Source organism: Salvelinus alpinus, chromosome 14 (assembly GCF_045679555.1).
Source record: "Salvelinus alpinus chromosome 14, SLU_Salpinus.1, whole genome shotgun sequence".
In the NCBI taxonomy this organism is placed as follows: domain Eukaryota; kingdom Metazoa; phylum Chordata; class Actinopteri; order Salmoniformes; family Salmonidae; genus Salvelinus; species Salvelinus alpinus.
In genome coordinates this window covers 39,453,068-39,471,683 of record NC_092099.1, presented here as the reverse complement: position 1 = coordinate 39,471,683, position 18,616 = coordinate 39,453,068, and the positions used below count along the sequence as shown (strand labels likewise).

Here is an 18,616-nt window from a genome sequence, read left to right as displayed (position 1 = left end):
GTGCAGACAGTAGGATGTCTGCACACTCTTAGAAAAAAAGGTTCCAAAAGAGTTATTTGGCTGTCCCCATAGGATATCCTGTTTTGGTTCCACGTAGAAACCTTTTGGGTTTGAGGTAGAACCCCATGTAGAAAGGGTGATACATTGAATCCAAAAAGGTTATATCTGAAACCAAAGGGTTCTGCTATGGAGACAGCTGAAGAACCCTTTTAGGTTCTAGATAACACATTTTTTCTAAGTGTGTAGGGTTACTCTTTACAACACATTAGGAAATCCACTGAAACTCCACTTGTAAACTGACAACTATGATATGATCTAGCAGTGTTCCTAAGCAACAGTGCTTAGCCTACTCAACCTTGGGGGCAATGCTGGAAACAGAGTGATTGAATTGGAACACCTCAATCACGCCACATCAACCTGGGTATGTTTCCATTTGTCCCTCTACCTACTGAGATCCAACTGGTACCTAATGTCATGGGCAGGTCTCCTATTGGAAAAAAGTTACTGTATCTCCATGGGACTTAGAGTAAGTCCAAGGTAAAATAAAAGAGAAACACGTCTGTCTGTAGCAAAAGGTAAATATTAAGCTCACGTAAAGAATATACTCGTGGGAGAACTCAGAATGAAACAGAATGAACTCCAACAGTTGTTGTCATGCAATGTCTGCATAAGCAGAAACCTTTATTTTACCCACTGACCACATTTCGATTATAGTTTGTACACTCTTAAAAAAAAGGGTACAAAAAGGGTTATTTGGCTGTCCCCATAGGAAAACACTTTTTGGAGAACCCTTTTTGGTTCCAGGTAGAACCCCCTGTGGAAAGGATTCTAAATGGAATCCAAAAAGATTCTACCTGGAACCAAAAGGGTTCAGCCTGCAACCAAAAAGGATTATTCAAAGTGTTATCCTATGGGGACCGCCAAAGAACCCTTTAAGGCTCTAGATAGCACTTATTTTTCCAAAGAGTGTACTACATGCCTTTTGTAGTATAGAATGTATGCCATCATGTTGTAAGCGACAGTGAAAGCAATTCACTGGCTCTAGAGAACGACAAAACCACTATCTTTCATTTTCACATTCACCCACTGCAAAGGGTATCCTTTTAGCAATGTTAAAAGTCCCTGCAGCCCCAATGGCCTTTTCTCTGCCCCAACTTAACAGAGCGTGTGTACTAAATGTCACCCTATTTCCTATATAGTTTTCTACTTTTGACCAGAGGCATATGGGACCCGGTCAAAAATAGTGCACTATAAAGGGAGTGGGGAGCCATTTGAGACAAAGCAAGAGAGATGTTGACTCATACATTTGGAGCGGTGCCTCCGCCTGGCTGGCGGAGTGTGTGCGCGCGTGCGTGTGCGCGTGCGTGCGTGCGCGAGTGAGTGTGGGAGTCAATAGGGTGATGAGAGACAGAGGAGAAGCCTGAGCCCTCTCAGTAGCCAGGGTGTTTAAACTTTGTACGTAGGTAATTGCCAAACTGAGACTGTCCCACACACTAATGATCCCCTGTCTATGCCTTCAATAACACTGTTTGGCCTCAGAGCCAAGGGCTCTTATCCATGGAAACGCTCCCTAATTGTACTGAGCTCAATGGTAAACAAGAACAAACAAGTTTGTGCCTGAGGGTGAAATGGCAGTCTTTTCAACTGAAACTGCATGACTTTTACTATGAAACAGCACTGTTAGTGATACAGTTGAAGTCGGAAGTTTACATGCACTTAGGTTGGAGTCATTAAAACTAGTTTTTCAACCACTCCACAAATGTCTTGTTAACAAACTATAGTTTTGGCAAGTTGGTTAGGACATCTTTGTGCATGACACAAGTCATTTTCCCAACAATTGTTTACAGACAGATTATTTAACTTATAATTCACTGTATCACAATTCCAGTGGGTCAGAAGTTAACATGCACTAAGTTGATTGTGCCTTTAAACAGCTTGGAAAATTCCGGAAAATAATGTCATGGCGTTAGAAGCTTCTGATAGGCTAATTGAGTCAATTGGAGGTGCACCTGTGGATGTATTTCAAGGCCTTCCTTCAAACTCAGTGCCTCTTTGCTTGACATCATGGGAAAATCAAAAGAAATTAGCCAAGACCTCAGAAAAACAATTGTAGACCTCCACAAGTCTGGTTCATCCTCGGGAGCAATTTCCAAAAGCCTGAAGGTACCACGTTCATCTGTACAAACAACAGTACACAAGTATAAGCACCATGGGACCACGCAGCCGTCATACCGCTCAGGAAGGAAACGCATTCTGTCTCCTAGAGATGGACATACTTTGGTGTGAAAAGTGCAAATCAATCCCAGAACAACAGCAAAGGACCTTGTGAAGATGGTGGAGGAAACGGGTACAAAAGTATCTATATCCACAGTAAAATGCGTCCTATATCGACATAACCTGAAAGGCTGCTCAGCAAGGAAGAAGCCACTGCTCCAAAACTGCCATAAAAAAGCCAGACTACGGTTTGCAACTGCACATGGGGACAAAGATCGTACTTTTTGGAGAAATGTGAAACAAAATAGAACTGTTTGGCCATAATGACCATCGTTATGTTTGGAGGAAAAAGGGGTGGCTTGCAAGCCGAAGAACACCATCCCAACCGTGAAGCACAGGGGTAGCAGCATCATGTTGTGGGAGTGCTTTGCTGCAGGAGGGACTGGTGCACTTCACAAATAGATGGCATTATGAGGAAGGAAAGTTATGTGGATGGAAAGTTACGTGGATATATTGAGGCAACATCTCAAGACATCAGTCAGGAAGTTAAAGCTTGGTCGCAAATGGGTCTTCCAAATGGACAATGACCCCAAGCATACTTCCAAAGTTGTGGCAAAATGGCTTAAGGACAACAAGGTTAAGGTATTAGAGTGGCCATCACAAAGCCCTGACCTCAATCCTATAATTACACCAGCTCTGTCAGGAGGAATGGGCCAGAATTCACCCAACTTCTTGTGGGAAGCTTGTGGAAGGCTAACCGAAACGTTTGACCCAAGTTAACAATTTAAAGGCAATGCTACCAAATACTAATTGAGTATATGTAAACTTCTGACCCACTGGGAATGTGATGAAAGAAATAAAAGCTGAAATAAATAATTCTCTCTACTATTATTCTGACATTTCATATTCTTAAAATAAAGTGGTGATCCTAACTGACCTAAGACAGGGAATTTTTACTAGGATTAAATGTCAGGAATTGTGAAAAACTGAGTTTAAAAGTATTTGGCTAAGGTGTACGTAAACTTCCGACTTCAACTGTACATACTCAGAAAAAAAGGGTTAAAAACGGGTTCTTTGTAAGGCAAAGGGTTCTACCTAGAACGTTAACGTCTTAAGAACTATTTTTGGAAGAAAGGGTTATTTGATTATTCTTTGGAAGGCAAGAATGATTCTTTGGAAGACAAGAAGGATTCTTTGGAAGGCAAGAAGGGTTCTACATAGAACCATATATAATATTTCCTAGCATGTCTGTTATTTTGCTTGTGCATTATTTGGTTGATTCATTTTATGCTACAGAAAAATAAAAAACATACCGTTTTCTAAACTAATCCAATCTGCACCCATTACTGAGATGGTTGTTCCAGTTAAAATGACTGACAAAGTCTCAGTATTCAAGTTGCCTTACTCTGGCAGTCAGTCTGAATGCAGGTGATTAACAATGCCACTTGTTGGATATCCTAACTCTGGCTGGATTCCAATAGGAGTTACACGTCACTTTGTAAGCCAGCATGTGACTTGCAGGCTTGATGTGACCTGTAAACCAGGAGATTCTTAACACTGTGTTAGGGTATAAATAGTGATGGTGAAACGAAGCTTGATGAAGAATTGTGGTTTTCCAATGGTCTTGAAAACAGGTTCATTACTCGAGGCATTGATTAACACAGTGTACATTCGTGGCACCTGCTGGTCAAAAGAATTTAGAGCTGCCAAATTATTATAGATGACGTCCCATACCCCGTATCGTGTGCGCAACATAGCCTTTTTGTCTTCTACCAAACCTATTCCAAACCAATCAGGTTGTTGTTCGATGAAACTAAGCTTCAGACGTCATTGATCACATGCTTCTGATAAAGTGGTACATGCATCAGCACACTGCTTTGAAGTATACTGCTTAGAGATTTTGATGCATGCCTCAGAGCTCCAGTATCAAACATCACTAGACATAACTAGGCCCCCAAAGAAATGCCTTATCATATATGTAATTTATTGTCATAAATAATTTAAAAAAAACTTTATTATACACAAACTGGCAGCAACATTTTCATGAAGGCATTTAAAGGTCTATGGAATCGTTATAAAACTGCAGCTCTAGGATAATGGTCTTATAGAACCTTTAGTAAACGTGAGCTGTCAGACAACTCAAGCATCCTCAGTTGTAACTAGTAACATGCAATTTCATGATACAGACTTTCATGAAACCTGTCATATTCAGAGCTTCCTCTGTTTTTCAGACAACACCAGACTCCTCAAACTGTGCAATCTACTTGATATCTATCTATCTAATTTACATATTTTCCTGCAACTGATCTCTCCACATACCTGTAACTTTCTCTATCCCCTTTCCTTTGGAATATTTTTACCAGTACTCAATGGTCATTCAAATAACTTAATTTGTAAGAGACCTTGGACATATATTTTCAGCACTAGATGTACAGTAAAATGCCTCCAGTTTTCTTGTACATGTAAATGCATGGATAGATCTCGCTGAATTTGCTTGATCTGGTGCCACTGCCAAATCTATGGGGGAGGTGATGAAGTTAAAACACTGACAAGCCTTTACTGCACTCTATATTTACCATCATATAACAAACATTTGCTTCTTCATGGCATAGATAGAAGATGAAACAAAATAAGAAATTGCACACTACTCATTGAGGGATACATTAGATATGGATGGTTGAATTCAACTGAAGCTATTATTTATTTCCTTTGTATAAGTTGTGTTACTTCCCTGCGGTACATGTTCATGTGCTGTCACAGTGTCTCTTACAAAGACTGTAAGATTAATTTATTTGACATGATCACCCGGAATAATTACATATTTCTCTGTAATCATGACAAGAAAAACACATTGAATGCAATTTCTTGACTGGATGCATTGTTATACATTTGATACATCTGAAATTAAAGTATATTTAAAATTAACGGGAAGAATACACTGTATACTGTACTTCCTGCATCTCAATAATACATTGCAGGCCAGTGCACTCGTCCATCAATGTATTTACTGTATCAGTGCTAGAGTGCTTTGAATGCAACCTTTTGTGTGAGATTTACTGTACGGTGAAGTGGATTAATCATGCCACGGTATGTAAGTACGACAGTAACTCACAAAAAAAAGAAAAGCACCAAGACCATGTTTTGCCATGCCGAGGGGTGTGTTAGTGTGTTTGTGGATCAAACTATATGGTGATTTGTGAGCCCATTCAGGTTCACATAAGAGTGAACTGACTGTCGAAGCTGCATTAGAGACTGTAGTGGTTGTACTCTGAGACTATTCTATGGGATCAGGGAGATGAGCAAGAAGTCCCTGGGGTGTAGATTAGGATGTAGTTTGGGGAGAGGGATGGGGAAAGTTACGTCAAAACAACATCTTATATTAACAGAACGAAGGAGAGGTGGAGTGTAGATGGGAGATGAAGGGATGGGAGAGGAGAGGTGGATTGGAGATGGGAGAGGAGAGGTGGAGATGGGAGATGAAGGGATGGGAGAGGAGAGGTGGAGATGGGAGTTGGATGGAAGAGGTGAGGTAGAGATGAAAGATGGGAGATGAAAGAATGGGAGAGGAGAGGTGGAGATGGGAGATGAACAGATGGGAAAGGAGAGTTGGAGATGGGAGATGAAGGGATGGGAGAGGAGAGGTGGAGATAGGAGATGGGACATGAAGGGATGGGAGAGGAGAGATGGAGATGGGAGAGGAGAGGAGAGAAGAGGTGGAGATAGGAGATGGGACATGAAGGGATGGGAGAGGAGAGGTGGAGATAGGAGATGGGACATGAAGGGATGGGAGAGGAGAGGGGGAGATGGGAGATGAAGGGATGGGAGAGGAGAGGAGAGGAGAGGTGGAGATAGGAGATGGGACATGAAGGGATGGGAGAGGAGAGATGGAGTTGGGACATGAAGGGATGGGAGAGGAGAGGTGGAGATAGGAGATGGGACATGAAGGTATGGGAGAGGAGAGGTGGAGATGGGAGATGAAGGGATGGGAAAGGAGAGGAGAGGTGGAGATAGGAGATGGGACATGAAGGGATGGGAGAGGAGAGGTGGAGATGGGAGAGGAGAGGAGAGGTGGAGATAGGAGATGGGACATGAAGGGATGGGAGAGGAGAGATGGAGATGGGGGATATAAGGGGTATCCAAAGTCAGATAAAGACACAAGGCAACCTTTTTTAGCTTTCATTTACCTCACTCAGTTTATTAATTTAAAGTAAGTTATGCGGGGAACTAGCTCAAACTAGTTCAACACTCCAGTTATCTCTGGCCTACTTGTTTGCTTCTTTTAATCAGCTTTTCAAATTAAAACAATGCTTTTTTCTTCAGGCAAATTGGATAGGAAAATCAATTTGAGCAACTCATTTTAGATGCTTTTCATAGAAGGTTTCCTTTCATAGGTGTCAGTGCTGAAGAGCACAGTAACTAATTAGTGTAGGATGTGCAGTGTGGGCGGTGAAGTTTGTTCTTGTGTGTGTGCACACGCGTGTGTAAGAGCGTGTGTTCTGTCCTCCATTCTATAATTTTCTGCTGTGCAAAGGGGGATATATTGGTTCATTACTTTGTAAATTGGTTTTCCTGTAATATTTGTGATCGTGATCTTGAAAGGCACTGCATTTTGTTGCGGAACTTTTACTGCAGTCAGACACTACTCTTATGAGCCTGATCAGTGTTTAAAAAGCTGTTGCAATGTCATTAGACTAGGAAGTTGAGAGAGCTGAGAGTTATAAAACCCTCAGAATTTAACCTAAACCTTGCCATTTTGTCCAAAAGTGTCATTAGTAAATAACTGCATTTTATTTAGAAACTTCCACTGCAGTCACTTCTGTTATGATTCTGTGCTTTAATATTCAGTAGATTCAGAGCTGTATCTCTTGGGTTCCCAAGAGTCCAATCTGTCTCTTGTAACAATGTGGGTAATAGAGCTCGCCAGCTTGTATTCCTAAAAAACGGAAAGGAGTTACCTCTGGTTCGTTCAGCTATGGGAAAAATAGTGGGGAAAGAATAGGGTTTTGGGATAAACTGCAAAAATATGGTCTGAGGTTAACACAGGCTTAGGAGATCTTATACGTTTTGTTCTATGAGATAATATCAGTCATTTAACATTAATAATAAAGCCTTGATGTGCTTTATGTGCTTTTTTAAAATTTCACGAGAAGTGATGTTAGCTGATGAGTTGTACCCACCCCCACCCTTTTGCCCTTAGAACAGCCATAATTCATCGGGGCATGGACTCTACAAGGTGATGAAAGCATTCCTCAGGGATGCTGGCCCATGTTGACTCCAATGCTTCCCATAGTTGTGTCAAGTTGGCTGGATGTCCTTTTGGTGATGGTCCATTCTTGATACAGATGGGAAATTGTTGAGCGTCAAAAACCCAGCAGCGTTGCAGTTCTTGACACAAACCGGTCCGCTTGTCCCCTACTAACATACCCCGTTCAAAGGCACATAAATATTGTCTTGCCCATTCACCCTCTTTAACCTGTCTTGTTTAACCTGCCTCCTCCCTTTTATCTACATGGATGGAAGTGGATTTAACCATTTACATCTATAAGGGATCATAGCTTTCACCTGGATTTAGCTGGTCAGTCTATGTCATGGAAAGAGCAGGTGTTGATAATGTTTTTTTACACTCAGCATATATTTAAGAGCATCAACGTTATGTAGAAACAAAATAAATCAGTGTAGCTTGTAAGACTACAGTTGCTTTTTGTGTCATTTTTGAATGGATGGGGACCCAACAACAAATGTCTTTAAGGTCCTTCTCAGCCCATCTCTCACCCCTCTCCCCTAGAGATCTCAGTCAGGAGCACGAATGGGATGGGGATTGATCGGATTTCAGCCCTACAGCCTGTCGAGTCCTGTTCTTCTCACCTGGGTCATAGATATAGAACAGTTGTTTTATATCTATGGCCTGGGATCTGAACTCACCCTATATTTCCTGGTTCTTGATTGGAGCTGCGCTGCAGAGGCTGGGGGTAGGACCGGGGGTAGTACGGGCGCGACGGCGGGCGGACTGGTCCCTTCCTCGTCGGACGGGGAACCCTGTAGGTGAAACACCTACCGAGGTTGAGTGGCACAACTCTCTCATACTGTCTTATATACATACTGTATACTATCTCTCTATCTTATAAATATACTGTATATATCTGTGTTATATTCTACATTACATGCATCTGAAATGAAACTGTACTTAGAGTGCGCTATAATACTGAATACAACACAGCAGTAAAGACCCACCCATAGTAATATGATTCTATTTCTACAGACTAACTCAAAAACATGATTATTTTTCTATGGAACTACTAGTGTTTTCACTCTACCGTCCCCATCACCAAACCACATAACTGTCCATCAGGCTAATAAAGTAGCTCCACATCAACTACATTACATCCATATTAAAAATGAACCACTGCCCAATAGAGACTGACTCAGCATTCTGTGGATGGAAAGATTCACTTTCTGATGAATGAGGTCTTTAAGGCTGGATCATATTTCTTAACAGATTACAGGGCATCGTCCGTGATCAATCAATGGTTAGAGAGTCCTTACTTATCAAAGAGTTTTATTACTGACAAGGTATCTACAGATGTAGTATCTTAATTTGAGCCAGTTTTCTCAAGCAGGAAAATAATACAGCAACAGTAAATGTGAATTATTATGTTGATTACAATTAATGGACATTTTTTGTAGTAGTTGATACATTTTACATTAGGGCAAATTAAGTATGACATTTTAAAGTGCAAGTTACAAACTTTAAAAGCCTTTTTAAACCTTGAATAGACTACAAGTTTACATTTCCTGCTGTGCAAGGAAATTCTCATCAACAAAATAGTGATCAAATGAAGATCCTACATCTATACAGAATGTAACCCTGAGACACTTGCACAAAAGATTGATCACATTCCCTATTCCATGATCAGTGAATTAGTAACTATGAGACACATAACATGTTGGACAAGGTGGTGATACAGTCTGATCTGTGAGATCAAAACTTGAGTGTTTCTCTCTTGGCCTGTGTTTAGGAGAAATATAATACCCTTTTCACATCCTGGCTCCGATACATCCTTCTTACATTGTCCTTTCCAGCACGGTTCCAGCAACTATGTTGAATGCCTAACCAGGCCAGTGCATCATGGCTTAGCTCGGCCTGGCACTTGGCACAGTAGTGTGAATCAACCCTCAGAGATATCTCCAACCTTACAGAGATGAAACCTGCCTTGTGGGTCTTAGATATACTGCTTGTGTTCCAAAACCCCAGTGTTTCTCTAATGTTTTGTGTGTTGTTTAGAAGAGATATCAGAGAGATCTCCAACCTTAAAGAGATTGAACCTGCCTTGTGGGTCTTAAAGATATAGATCTCTGTTGGACTCCTTCCCCGCCTGCTGTGTTCAGTAAATGCGGAGCTATGCATAAAGAGCCAGGACGATGGCCAAGGAAATGCCACCGCAGCCCACGCCAAAGGTTAACCAGCCAGCCCTGTCAGCATCCTCTTAATTGGGGCTTTGATCAGAAGCTACCGACACCCTTCAATTTTTTGTTTACTCTGCTGGGCACTATGCAGTCATCGTTTTATACAGTAATTCAAAGAGAAATTATGCTTTCATGTCTTTAATACTTTCATAAATAGGCACTTTCATTCTGGCACAACTGTGGTGATTATGACTTTAGCTTCCTCAAGTCATCAGATGCCTGTCACTGATCAACAACCCCAAAACAGTGATCTGATCAAAGCTTCAAAGCTGTGGTCAATGGGAATTCTTTGCTACATCAATTATTTATCTAAACTATCTGAAAATGGCGATTTTCATTGACCATCCACAGTTTCCCCTCTGTGGTCTGCCTCCCCCTGTAATTTCTCTGTTCAGTTGAGAAAATCAATTGGAACAAATGAATGGTTTTTCAAGAGGTGTGAAATGTCCTTCCCTCTCGCCGGGCCCTGCCACTCAAGGTTATTGGGGATGTGAGGGTGAGCTGCACTATTGATGGACTTGATCTCACATCAAACCAGCAGGCTTTACTTACAGGCCTCTCTCTCCCTGAGGGGAGCATGGATCTGCATCCCAATACAGGCCTATGAGGCTTCGTCCGCTCAACACCGATCCAGCCAGGCTGAGTTCCAAATGTCACCCCATTCCCTTTATAGTGCAATACCCTATGGGCCCTGGTCAAAAGTAATGCACTATAAAGGGAATAAGGTGCCATGGGACGCGCCCCCAGTCACTGATCACAATGGATTAAGTACACAGGTTTAAAGGGCTGATCGCTCACAACCTTATTAGCAACACACTGCTTTACTTAAGTCCCCCATACTAATTAGCTAATGTCATGCTCTTTTTGGAGATCTAAAAGCCTTGTAAATGATATGCAGTCTAAAATTAGTGGCAGGTGTTTCACTGGGGTGAGCAGTCACATTGTGATTGAATTGAATTGAGTTGAAGAATGTGATCAAGGACAAAGGTGGAATATGGAAAATAGTATAATCAAATCAATGAGCTGAGCTATTCGAGAGATGAGATTTCTTACAAACAAAAATTACAAAGTTTGCTTGTCAGACTAAAACTGACACAGTTTGGTGCCCACTAACCACGTTTCCATTCACAGTTTTTATGCAAGTAAAGTCATTTCTTATATATAATAAAAACCTGTGATGGAAACAGGAAGTTTCGGTGTAATTTTATAAATGTCGACAGATAATTTGTTAGTTCGACATGGTGGGATCTTTTTGTGTTAGTAAAATTAATTATACGAGAAATGGCGGTGGAAACAAAGTAAATTTGAAGTCACGCAACAATATGGTGTGTGGTCCTCCCACTACTTGGGAAACCATGCTATTTATTAGGCTACAGATAAAATAAGTTACGATGAACTTCACAGGGTGGTGAAAGTACACGGTGATGAGCTTGATGCTGCTTTCCAATAACTATTGAGAGTCTTATTCTGGTGACATGACGAGCGATGCTTGACTGCTATTTAACAAATAATAATATTCTCGCTCTCATCCATAATAATCTCATTTTGTAGACTAGCTAACCCGCACGGCCTACCCGCACTGTATCTGCTAGCTGTTGGCTAGTGCGCAGGTTCCAAGACCAAAGCCAGAGTATGCACATTTGCTATTTAACGCAACAGTTTTGTGAAAAAACTATCGGTAGTTGAAAAAGTGATGGAAACACATTGAACTTTAGATTTTTATTCGGTACATCATTCTTTTTGTGTGTGCACTACGTCATCACGCACTGATTTTTATCCACAACAAGTCCATTTGGTGGAAACACACCTTTGGTTGGAAAATGTGCATATTTTCTTTATGCAGATTCTAGAATATTTGCATGAAAATATTTTGCCAATTGGATTGAAACCTAGCTACTGTCTAACTTTTATATCAAACTTTAGGGACCATGGTTTGCTGGGGAACGGAAATGGAACATTTGTATAATTTGATTTAATGCTAACCATCACACAAGTTGATGATTGGGGACACATTACATGTAAAGGAAATTAATGCCATTGGCAACTGCAAGCACAATGAATACTAAAGTATAATGGAAACTACCCAAAACTCGAAGGACAATTATTCGGCTGTACCCATAGGATAACCCTTTTTAGTTCCATGTAAAACCATCTGTGGAACACCAAAAGGAATCTTCCTGGAACCAAGATTTCACATTCTTAAAATAAAGTGGTGATCCTAACTGACCTAAGACAGGGAATTTGTACTGGGATTAAATGTCAGGAATTGTGTTTAAATGTATTTGGCTAAGGTGTATGTAAACTTCCGACTTCAACTGTAAGCTTGTTTTTCTCCGAAGTTTGTAAACATTGTAAATGTAAACAAACACTGTATAGCCTCATAACATGGTTAAAACAATACATTTTATATCATGGACTGTCTGTCCTTGCATCGATAGCTCTGTCTATTAATCTGAGAGTGGTTCATTTCTCATGGCCCATCCCTCAGCTTTTTACCAAAAACAGAGGCAGGGCAACCATTTTGTTATTGTTTCATCTGTGGATTTGCCCTTTAAACAAGATAAAAGTGTCACCAACAAAAAGGTAAACAATAGGCCTATTGCAAATGCAGCATATGACATTCATTTTTTTCACATGTTAATACCACTTTTAAGTTGCGCTCAAAGCAGGCCATTCCATGAGCGCAGCATTTATTTTTCAACTTGAATCATTGAGCCCAATCAGTCCTCCATGACAACAAAATCATAAACAACAGAGTACGGCTGGCTAATAAGTCCTTAGATTTTGGGGTTATGCTGAGGTAAAACAATTTGGCTAATCTAGACTTCCATATTTCAAAGTCCTATTCTTGAAGATCAAGGGGTACAACATTTATTGGAATGACTGGAATTCAGATTTTAATGTAAAGATATCATTTAATCATATCATTATATGTGGTAGAAAGTGATGGGTTAGAAGATGCCTACATAACCAACCCATAAAGCAATTTTTTTACATCCATATATTTGGGCTTCCGCAGTGGTTTAAGGCATTGCATCTCATTGCTAGAGGCATCACTACATACCCTTTTTTGATTCCAGGCTGTATCACAACCATCCGTCGTCCAGGCAAGGGTTTGGCCGGGGTAGGCCGTCATTGTAAATAAGAATATGTTCTTAAAGGATCGGTCCCCCCCCAACGGGATAGTTGAGCAAACATAGGCTAATGTGATTAGCATGAGGTTGTAAGAAACAAAACAAAAATCCCGGGAAATAGACATGTCTGATATGGGCAAAAGTTTAAATTCTTGTTAATCTAACTACACTGTCCAATTTACAGTAAGACTTGCCTAGTTAAATAAAGGTTAAATAAAAAATATATATGGCCAGCAATATAAACTTTAACATAGATTTATCTTGCAAAAGATGTTGTTCAATTGATAACATACCAAAAATCGGTAACATACCGATTTTTGTCTTCTTCTAATGCCTATTAAGGGGAAAGTAATCTGAAAGTAACTGAATGTAATCAGATTACATTACTGAGTTTGGGTAATCTGAAAGTTACGTTACTGATTACAATTTTGGACAGGTAACTGTAATGGATTACATCTAGAAAGTAACCTACCCAACTCTGGACAGCCTATAGGGAGGAGGTCAGAGACCTGGCAGTGTGATGCCACAACAACAACCTCTCCCTCAACGTGAGCAAGACAAAGGAGATGATCGTGGACTACAGGAAAAGGAATGCTGAACACGCTCCCATTCACATCGATGGAGCTGAGGTGGAGCAGGGCGGGAGTTTCAAGTTCCTTGGTTTCCACATCACCACCAAACTATCATGGTCCAAACATACCAAGAAAGTCGTGAAGAGGCCACAACAACACCTTTTCCCCCTCAGACTGTAAAGATTTGGCATGGGTACTCAGATCCTCAAAAAGTTCTAGAGCTGCACCCTTGACAGCATCCTGACCGGTTGCATCACCACCTGGTATGGCAACTGCTTGGCGCTGCAGAGGGTAGTGCGTACGGCCTAGTTCATCATCCAGGACCTATATACTACGTGTTGTCAGAGGGAGGCCAGTCACCCAAGTCATAGACTGTTCTCTCTGCTACCGCACGGCAAGCGGTACCTGAGTGCCAAGTCTAGGTCCAAAAGGCTCCATAACAGCATCCAACCCCAAACAATAAGACCGCTGAACAATTAATCAAATGGCCACCTGCACTATTTGCATTGACCCCCCCCCCTTTGTTTAGACACCTCTACTGGCTGTTTATTATCTATGCATAGTCACTTTACCTCGACTAACCTGTAAGCACACACATTGATTCAGTACCAGTACCCCCTGTATATAGCTTCATTATTTTCTTAAAACTGCACTGTTGGTTACAGGCTTGTAAGTGAGCATATCACGGAAAGGTCTACACCTGTTGTATTCGGTGCATGTGACAAATAAAATTGGATTTGATCTATACACATCTTCACTGGAGGAATTTACACAAGATATACTAGGAATGATATGATACTGCATAAGGGTTGGTATGTTTCTTGACACTATAATTAAGAAATAAGTCTTGATATATACCAGGGCTAAGGGCTGTTCTTATGTACAACACAACCCTTAGCTATATTGACCATATACCACAACCTCCTGAGGTGCCTTATTGCTATTATAGACTGGTTACCAATGTAATTAGAGCAGTAAAAACACATGTTTTGTCATACCGGTGGTATAGGGTCTGATATACCACAGCTGTCAGCCAGTCAGCATTCAGGGCTCAAACCACCCAGTTTATAATAACAAATATGAACCCTGTAAATAGTGTATATTGTTTTTTATTGACAGGGAGAGAAAAACAATGCTCTAACAGCAGATTAGAGAGGCACCGTGGGATTAAGCTGCTCATCTAGCTAGCCTACTGTTTCTAATATAACATTTCCTATTTCACATCAGTAAAAAAAGGCATTACAGTCCCAATATGCATGACTATTTAGGGCATATCTCTGCATGATTTTGTTTATGTTTGTCATGTCAGAGCTACTGTACTGTATTCAGCTCATTGTGTATCCCCCAGGTGTTCCTCCTGTCACAGGTCTAAGATATGTTCTGAGATAAAAGTTGGTACAATTCCTTCTCATGCTTAGAATGATTGCTGCATTATCCGACAGAGTTCTATTAAACACTGCTGGGGGATATAGGCAACAGTATGTGAGTGAAAAATTGGTCTATCTATGCAAGCGAAAATCGACTTATTCTTGACTCAATCCTACTCTTCCAATCTGTAGGTTTAACTGACTCTCTCATAGCAAAATTAAATGAGCAGCGCTACAATATACTGTAGGTAATGTTTACAAGCCACTGATAAGAATCACTATTGGTCAGTATAGACAAGACATGTCCATACCAAGACTAAATAATAATAATAATAATAATAATAATTTAGCACATTTCTACAGCACTTTTCATAACAATCTTAATGCGATTCAAAAGCAAAAAATAAACAAGCAATACATCATCATGAGTAGTTTAGCTATAGTTAGGTAACCAATAGGCCATGTCTTTGAGTCCATCCTCCAAAGATAGAGATGGGAAGTTCATGGCTTGATCAGAGGAAGTATGGTCAGGGAGATGGTTGATGAAGAGTCTGGTGACAATCATGTAGAAGGCTACTCTGGGAACTAGCATGAGTCGTGTAGCTACTGGACTTATCCTCCTTCACAATGTATGGTACCTAGTTGGGTAACGCATCAGCAGCTCTTGGTGCCAGAAAGCTCACCACACACAGTTCAGAGTACTAGCCAGTCGTCCCAACCACAAACCCTCTGCCTCAGTACTGCATTAATTTACTGCATCTCCCATTCTTCTCAGGCTTCAGGTGACTCTTAAATTGATGTTTTCAAAAGATCAGGAACCAGCAGCCAGGTGAAACAAAAAAGCTGGTACAGTGTCCAGATGCATCATTCGAACAAAAACAATTGGCTAGCTAACCAAGCCAAAAATAGTTGACCTGCCAGTCTATCAGCAAATCTGTGGGTAAAAACCACCAGAAATATGCACTAAAACTCAATGTTATCAAAAACAAAACAGCTGATAAAAAACAAATAACAAATAATTAAATATGTACACATTTACAGGAGTTCTCTGTTTAAGCTCTCTGTTTAGGCTGGTGCCATGGCAACTACAGAACAATAAATATATGACTCTGCCATCTTCTCTGGCTCTCACCCGACTGACACATACCTCTCCAACACTGACAATGTGCTTCAGCCTCTTCCATCATGTAATGTCCGACCAACACGACTAATTGCCATGATTAATCATCATATAAATATATCAGCCCAGTTCAGGCCTTAAGGTAGGGCTGGGTATGCGTAGATTTTATCCAGTATAATAGGCCAGTATAGTAGGCCAGCCTACCTCAAGCGTGGTACAGCTCCAACCATGGCTCAAAGCATTCAGTTTGCCATTGATGAATGTGCTTGGGGAATCTCCAAGCCCATTGATAAAGTGTGAGGTGCCTGTAGATGTGCAGCACAAAGTGTCATTACTAATCAGCCATATCCGTTACGCCCCCACTGTCACAGCCAAGATGCTTGAGACGCTTGAGAATCTTGGCCTGGAGGATGGATAAATACATAGGCTAGACGCCGACCAGATTATCTAATATAATCCCATTTTGTCCATTTCTAATCCACAGAGTAGGCGTAGGCCTGAATACAAGATACCATGATTTTCTGCATCATAAGACGTGCACATTTACATCTTTCCCTCTGCCACCAGGTTCAGGCCCAGCCTCTCCTCTAACCTTAACCCCAACTTTAACCTCCCCTCTGCAGATTCAACACCAGTTCCAGCACCAGACCGAGTCACAGCACCAGAATACTGGAAGAGGTGCAGAGGAGGGACCCAACATCTAACCTTCACCCGGAGTGAGCGGACCAGGGGAGTGCCACCATTGACATCCGGGTCTAGGGCTCCCTTGTGTGTCTGCTTCCTCCTCAGGTTGTCCTTTCTCCCCTCTGCAGGCCCAGTTACAGCACCAACTCAGTACCCGGTTTCCAGCACCAGTCCCAGCACCAGACCACCAGACGAAGAGGAGGGACCAAAGATCAAACCTTCACCTGGTGATCAGGCCACAGGAAAGTAACACCATGGGCCTCTGGGTCTAAGGCACCTTTGTGTTTTTGCTTGCTCCTCAGGTTGTCCTTCCTCCCCTCTACAGACCCAGATCCCAATCCAGCACCTGAACCAGCCCCAGTTCCTTGTTCCTGTTTTTTACTGGTCTCCAGTTTTCCACCCTGGTCCCAGCACCAACATGACTTCCAGTCCAGTCCTGGCCCCAACAACAGCAACAACCCTGGACACAGCAGTGACCAACCACAACTGCCACCTCCATCCAGCAACTGCCAGCCCAGCCCAGACCCCGCCCACAACACAAAGACACAGACACATTGTGGACTGACTGATGGACAGATTGCTTTTGTTTTTGCTTTTGTTTGATTAGATGACCATTTGGTTTGCCTAATTTGACTTGATAGCTTATTGTTATAATTATTTATCATTTTGAATTTTGAAAAACCAAATAAAAGGACCTTAACCTTTTCAGGGTTCTTACCTAACCTTAACATTTCAAGGTTCTTGCTATGTAAACAGTTTGGGGATATTATGGCATAATTTTGACTGGCAAATGACTCCTATTCCCAATTTGAAGTTTCTGCTGAAGTCAAAATCTGGCGTATTAGGTAAATAGGACAGATGTCAAATAATGGAATAAGTTAATGAGTTCATGTTGCACTATGACTATCAAATCAAATCAAAACGTATTTGTCACATGCACCGAATACAACAGGTGTTAACCAACAATGCAGTTCAAGAAATAGAGTTAAGAAAATATTGACAAAATAAACTGAAGTAAAAGTAAAATAAAAAGTAAGACAAGAAAATAATATAACAATAACGAGGTTATATACAGGGGGTACCGGTACCGAGTCAACGTCGAGGTAATTGTAATTGTAAAGTGACTATGCATAAATAATAAACAGCGAGTAGCAGCAGTGTAAAAACAAAGGGGGTGGTCAATGGAAATAGTCCGGGTGGCTATTTCTAATTGTTCAGTAGTCTTATGGCTTGGGGGTAGAAGCTGTTAAGGAGCCTTTTGGTCCTAGACTTGGCGCTCCGGTATTGCTGGCCATGCGGTAGAGGAGAGAACAATCTATGACTTGGGTGACTGGAGTCTTTGACAATTTTGGGGGCCTTCCTCTGACAACACCTAGTATATAGGTCCTGGATGTCAGGAAGCTTGACCCCAGTGATGTCCTAGGCCGTACGCACTACCCTCTGTAGCGCCTTACGGTGAGATGCCGAGCAGTTGCTATACCAGGCGGTGATGCAACCGGTCAGGATGCTCTCGATGGTGCAGCTGCAGAACATTTTGAGGATCTGGGGACCCATGCCAAATCTTTTCAGACTCCTGAGGGGGAAAAGGTGTTGTTGTGCTCTCTTCACACTGTCTTGGTGTGTTTGGACCATGAAAGTTTGTTGGTGATGTGGACACAGTCAATTAACAGCAACACTATGGTGTTGAATGCTGTAGTCAATGAATAGCATTCTCACGTAGGTGTTCCTTTTGTCCAGGTGGGAAAGGGCAGTGTGGAGTGCAATAGAGATTGCATCATCTGTGGATCTGTTTGGGCGGTATGCAAATTGGAGTATGTCTAGGGTTTCCTGCATGATGGCGTTGATGTGAGCCATGACCAGCCTTTCAAAGCATTTCATGGCTACGGACGTGAGTGCTACAGGGCGGTAATCATTTAGGCAGGTTACCTTTGCTTTCTTGGGGACAGGGATTATGGTGGTCTGTTTGAAACATGTAGGTAGTACAGACTCGTTCAGGGACAGGTTGAAAATGTCAATGAAGACATTTGCCAGTTGGTCTCTGTTCTCTGTTTGTTGTCGGTT

At 41.5% G+C, this 18,616-nt stretch overlaps 1 protein-coding gene across 3 annotated transcripts in view; it reads right to left on the bottom strand.

Moving 5' to 3' along the window:
- LOC139538907 (von Willebrand factor C domain-containing protein 2-like) overlaps nucleotides 1-18,616 on the bottom strand; it is a 43,791-nt gene that overhangs the window by 18,126 nt on the left and 7,049 nt on the right. For 2 of the 3 annotated variants that reach the window (XM_071341471.1, XM_071341473.1), the window contains exon 3: nucleotides 8,137-8,250. The exons of the other annotated variant lie outside the window; for it this stretch is intronic. In XM_071341471.1, coding sequence (XP_071197572.1) covers nucleotides 8,137-8,250 — 114 coding nt within the window. The remainder of the gene's footprint in view (nucleotides 1-8,136; nucleotides 8,251-18,616) is intronic. 3 annotated transcript variants of the gene reach the window in all.